At 51.5% G+C, this 6,000-nt stretch overlaps 1 protein-coding gene across 1 annotated transcript in view; it reads right to left on the reverse strand.

Annotated features, from left to right (window-relative positions):
• Window positions 1-6,000, reverse strand: part of THEMIS2 (thymocyte selection associated family member 2) — a 14,109-nt gene that overhangs the window by 6,626 nt on the left and 1,483 nt on the right. The window contains exons 2-3 of the mRNA XM_049618894.1: window positions 5,737-5,998; window positions 746-1,812 (exon numbers count right to left, since the gene is read on the reverse strand). Coding sequence (XP_049474851.1) covers window positions 746-1,812; window positions 5,737-5,998 — 1,329 coding nt within the window. The remainder of the gene's footprint in view (window positions 1-745; window positions 1,813-5,736; window positions 5,999-6,000) is intronic.

Below are 6,000 nucleotides of genomic sequence, written 5' to 3' on the forward strand. Positions count from 1 at the left end.
GTACAGCCCGCAGTACGAATACAGAAGAGGGAAGGCTGTCACTGCCAGAGGAAGTCTGAGCTGAGCCTTGCCCACTGAAAGGAGGAAGGACATTTCCCAGCCAAAGGACTGGAATAGTAAAGTGCTGAGGCAGGAATCCTGGCCTACTGAAGAAGCCTCAGGAATTTCTCTGTGCCTGAGCGTGGACCGGAGAAGGTGGTAGAAGATGGACCTGGGAAGGTGAGGTTGAAATCAGCTTATAAAGGACCGTGGATGCCATGTTAAGGGGTTGGCATTACCCTCTGGAAATAGGGAACCACTGAAGGTTTCAGAAGAGAGGGGGCAGAGGCCCGTCGGTGACCGGGGAAGGGCGTGGGGGGCCATTCTGACAGCTGTGGGGAGGGATGGGAAAGGTTGCTGACGCCGTTTAGGTGGTGGATGACGACGCCTGAACAGGGGACGGCAGGGGAAGCGCAGTGAACCTGGGGGCAGGACGCTCCTGCTCCAGTTTAGGCCTCCCCCTTTTTAACTGGGACTTTGGGCAAGTCTCGGGGTCTCTGAGTCCTCAATTTCTTAACCTGCCGAATACGGATAATCCCACCAGCATCGGATTGTCAGGATCGAATAATAGCCACAAAACGTGTAAGCGTATATATAAACTGCAAGTTCTGTACAGTTGAAAGAAACGTGATGCTGGACAAACATGGCAAGACCTGCAATGATCCCGACAGGTGCCCCCCTCCTTGGTATATTGGCATATTGGTACCTGGCTGCCTTTTCCCTTGCTGGTTTGTTTCTTCTGCCCGCGGAGGCCCTCACTTTTGGGGGGTCTTGGTGGTGGGAGTTGGCTCTCAAAGGCTGGTAACCTCCGAAGGCTGTAGTAGAAGGCATCTGCCAGCTCCTGCACTGTGGCTATAGGAAGAGGCCTGGCTGGCCGGCCCGGCCGGCCCTTAGCCTCCACAACAGTCAGGTCCAGCCACCGGGGAGGGATCTCAAAGCACATCGCAGGGTTGGAGTCAAGGCTGACCACCAAGAAGGGTTCCATGATTTTCTCCTCCAGCCGCAGGCCCGGGAAGGAGGGCAGAGGGTCAGCAGGGTGGCTGCTGTCCTTGACTACCACCTTGACTTCACAGGGCAGTGAAAACTGGGTAGTCAGATCTTCCAGGCTGTAGCGCCGGCCATCATTCATCTCCTCCACGAAGCTACTGGAGCAGTAGAGGGGCAGCAGAATCTGGTCTTCATCTATCTGTTCATAGTCTTCCTCCTCCTCTCCAGCCTGGTCGCTCAGCCGTTGACACACCAAGACATCTATGTCTCTGCCTTCAGCGCCGTGGGCCTGGCCACACCTCAACACCTCCAGCCTGTCACCCACAGCCAGGGAAGTGAACCCAGGGCTCTCTACCCCATCGCCCTCGTAGTCCTTTGTGGCCACTACCCGGAGCGGCTGGCCTGGCCGGAGAGCGCCCAGGAGGTCATAGGCCGTGGGGAACTCTCTTGGCCGCCGCCGCAGCTTGCCCTGGTAAGCTCCAGAGACCATGAAGTGTCTGGGCGCCTTCCGGCCCTTAGTCGAGACCAGGACCCGCCAGGGCGGTGAGGCCAGGCCATGGATGCAGAGCCTCTGGCCTTTCTGTAGGGACGCTACCCATGGGCTGAGGAAGATAGGGGGCCCCTCTGGAACTTCCAGGATCTCTGTCGTCAGAGGGAAGGGCCCCCCCCGGGCCAGGGCCTCACTCAGCAGCAGCGGTTGGATGAAGTGGATGTGTTGAGAGGAGGCCGTGACGTCTTCCACGTCGACCTCCAGGGTGGAGGGGATCTTGACAATGGTTCTGCGCACTGTGGAAAGGGCAATTTCAGCTCAGGGGTGCTTCACACACCAGCCCAGTGGTGCCCCTCCACCCCCAGCAAAATGTCTGGGCTGGCTGACCTCTTTCCTGGCAGAAAATTTCCCCGTGGTATTCGACTCCTTGCTCACTCTTTTCTTTCAATCTCTTTTCAAAAGCTATCATAGAAATTTTTACACATTTGTAAAAGTAGAATAGCATAGTGAACCCCCCATCGCCCGGCATCAATATTTAATTCACAGCCCATCTTCTTTCATTCACACCCTATCTATTCCCCTCCGCTAGATTATTTTGAATCAGAATAATCGCATCGTGCCATCTATGACCTTTCAGTGTGTATCTCCAAAAGAAGAGGTGAAGCTAAAAACCACCATGCCACTACCACATCTAGATGATAATTACTTGATAATTCATCAGTAGCATCGAATATCCAATGAGTTCAGCCACTTTTTAAATTTTAATTGCATTTTTTAAAGTTTAAATGCCAGTTAATGACCTTGGCAACTTGTTTACTCCCTGGGCATTGATTAGCACCAGGTTTATAAACTCAAGGGGTGCCCTCTAAGAGTCGGGAAACTGGCTCATCCCCTGTGTCTGAGCCGCACCACGCGGAAGACGGAGGAGGGAATATTCTCGTCTTCCAGACGGTGACACTGAAGCTTAGGCGGTGACTTGCCTCAGGTCACGGTGTCGGGAGTTTTTTTTGCTCTGTGCCAGTCGAGCTAATTTACTGTCATTTCCCACAATATTCCAGGGCTCCCTGGGAAAGAGAGAACTTCCTGGAGAGGAAATGTGCAAGAGTCCGGAGCATCTTATACGAGGAAGCAAGAAAAACCAATTTGAGACGATGCAGGTGTGTGTCAAAAGGATCCAGGAGCCAAACTACAAAGGCTCTCGCGGGCCAAAGCCAAGATAATGTGAGCATCCGTGAATAATTCCAAGGGGTTGGAACCCTGAACATTTTCATCCATGAGTTCATAATGATGACTTAAAACAAAACAAAACACCTGAATAATCATCCTTGAAGAATGCTAGGGAGCCAGCTCATTTTACAAACTAGTAAACAAAGTATAGGCCATTTCTTAGGTTGTTCTCCAGGCAGGCTGGAGGCGGCGTGGAGAGCAGGGCTGGTGAAACAGGCAGAACGTGGCCAGGTGGGCCAGGGCAGAGGTAGAATGGTGCCCTGGGACCTCGACGTACATAAACACAAGGCCTCTGTTGCACAAACTAACTGAAGAGTTGGGTGGGAGCTCTTTCTAGCAGTTTCCTAATAGATGAAGGATTAAGATCAGTATTGCAGTTCCTCAGGAAGTCATGGACCTAGGCAGGCATCGGCGGCAGCCACTCACATCACAAATGCTGGCCCCTCTGTTGTATTTGACCTACACCACACGGCAAGGTCGGTGGTGCAACTTTGGTTGGTGACACAGAGCCAGGTGGGGACTCCTTGCCCCACAGCAATGAGAACCTGCCTCTTGTGTCTGGTCAAGCCTCTAAGTGCCTGTTTACAGCTGTGCAGAAAAGAGCCAACAGCTGGCCTGAGGCTTCTATCCCTAGAAAAGCCTGCCTGCAAGGTTGGTCGTTGGCTGGCATCTGGGAACATGGTTTATTTAGCAAGTGTTCGCACCATCCTCTAACTGGTGAGGGTGGTTTCCTGTCCTCAGACTGTACAACCTGTTATGCTGAGCATCTGTTTTCTATCTGGAAGTCTAGAATTTTGGTACGCGCTGAGCAGGGGGTACCTATGTGACCAGCCCCCGATAAAAACCTCGGGCCTCGAGTCTGATGACCTTCCCTGGTAGACAGTGCCGTACATGTGTCGTCACAATTCAGTGCTGAAGGGATTCAGTGTGTCCTGTGTGACTCCATCAGGACAGGACTCTGTGTCCTTTTACTATAGTAGATCATGGCTGCGAGTACAACTATATGTCAAGTGCCATGAGGCCTCCCGGCAGGCCATCGAACCTGGGGGCGGCCAAGGGCTCAACACGACAGGAAATACAGGAGACAGAGAAGCATCCTGGCACCATCACGAGGATCCTGGCAACAAAATCTAAAATGTGAGCGATGCTACAGGACAAAGGGCTTACTCCTGTCAACGGATAAATTATAAGAAAAATAAGAAAGGTGACCCTATAGATTAATAGAGATTTAAAAGAGCTAACAATCAACAGCAAGGTTGGGAATCTTCTCCGGATCCCGTTGTGAAGAAATTGTAAAAATATATATATACATATATGAGACAGTAGAGGAAATTCAAACACCAAGTAGTGGTATTAGGAGTTACTGTGAACTTTTTTAGTGTGATGATGGTATTATTTGTTTAAAAAAATTATTTTTAAAAGAGACACACGGGGGGTGCCTGGGTGGCTCAGTCGGTTGAGCGTCCGACTTCGGCTCTGGTCATGATCTCGCGGTCCAGTCCGTGAGTTGAGCCCCACCTCGGGCTCTGTGCTGACAGCTCAGAGCCTGGAGCCTGCTTCAGGTTCTGTCTCCCTCTCTGTGCCCCTCCACCACTCATGCTCTCTCTCTCTCTCTCTCTCTCAAAAAAATAAACTTAAGGGGCGCCTGGGTGGCTCAGTCGGTTGGGCGTCTGACTTCGGCTCAGGTCATGATCTCGCACTCCATGAGTTCAAGCCCCGCATCAGGCTCTGTGCTGACAGCTCGGAGCCTGGAGCCTGCTTCAGATTCTGTGTCTCCCTCTCTTTCTCTGCCTCTCCCCTGCTCATGCTCTGTCTCTCTCTGTCTCAAAAATAAAAACAATAAAAAAAATTTTTTTAATAAAATAAAAAAACATAAAAATATATAAAAATAAAAAAAATAAAAGAGACACACTGAAGTATTTATAAAAGAAATGACAGGAGGGGCGCCTGGGTAGCTCAGTTGGTTAAGCGGCTCAGGTCATGATTTCCAGGGTCGTGAGATCAAGCCCCATGTTGGCTTTGCGCTGACAACACGCAGAGCCTACTAAAGATTCTCTGTCCCTTCCCTGCTTGTGCTCTGTCTCTCTCTCTCTCTCGCAAAATAAGTAAATAAACATGAAAAAAAAATTAAGATTTAAAAAAAAGAAATAGAATTCATGGGGTTTGTTTTGAAATAATCAGGTGTGTGGTGGAGAGAGATGAAATGGGAGAAATGGGTCATAAGTTGATAGTTGTGACGTCAGGTGATGGGGTCAAGGAGGTTTGTTACATTACCCCCTCCTCGTATATGTATGTTGTACATTCTCCCCTAATAAAGTAGTTTTCAAAGATTTTTTAAAAATCAAAATAAAGAATCCCCACTTGGCTCTGTAGTGCACCAGCAACCCTGACCAACTGCTCCCTAGGTAACCTCAGACTCTGTCCTCCAGGGAAGAGGCCCCAGGGCACCCCTTCCCCCTCTGCTCCAGCTCGGCCTCCCCTCTGGCAGACCTGGCCAGGTTCTGCCTCTGCTTCACCAGCCCCGTGCTGCACCTGCCTCCAGCCTGTCCTGCAAAATAGCCTATGAAACAGCTGGGGATTCACCCAGTGCCCTTATCTCCCGGACAGAAGGGCCTTCAGGAACAATCCTATTCTCCCCAGTGGCGGGAAAATCTGCGTCTCCTGAACAAATGGTCCAGGTTTCACTCTGTAACACTGTTGCTTTGTCCTAGTTGCTGGCAAGCTCACAGTCCAACTTTTGCCGAATTTTATAAAAGTAAGAAGAGTGGGACCTCACTCTTAATTTCCTTCATCTTCCTGTCTCCTTTTACACCTAACTCCCCACTGTTGGGGAATCTTCATTCTTTTATATTGTATGTTCTGGGCAAGCCACCTGGGGAAATCCCTAGCCAACCACAGGGATCAGGGAGGTGGGGCACGTCCCATCTCAGCAGCTTCCCAGGGCCCCGTCTCTCGCCCCACCAGGCCTCCCCCCAGCTGCCCGGGCAACTCACTGTGCATGATGGCCTGGACCTCATACTGGGGCCTCAGGATCAGGGAGTGCCAGGGGAGGGTGGGGCAGGTGAAGAGGAGGTCCTTCAGGGCTGAGTCCTGCAGAGCCTGGAGCAGGGGCCGAGGGGCACCGGGCTCCCATTCCCAGAAGGGCCCCTTCTGGGACAGGGGCAGGTGCAGAACGAACTGCTGGGCTTCAGTGTCTAGCACACAGCGGGCGTAGTTGGCCCCGTGGTGTATTTCCACAGCCTCAAGCAGGAGGGGCT

Source organism: Panthera uncia (genome assembly GCF_023721935.1).
Source record: "Panthera uncia isolate 11264 chromosome C1 unlocalized genomic scaffold, Puncia_PCG_1.0 HiC_scaffold_4, whole genome shotgun sequence".
Taxonomy (NCBI): domain Eukaryota; kingdom Metazoa; phylum Chordata; class Mammalia; order Carnivora; family Felidae; genus Panthera; species Panthera uncia.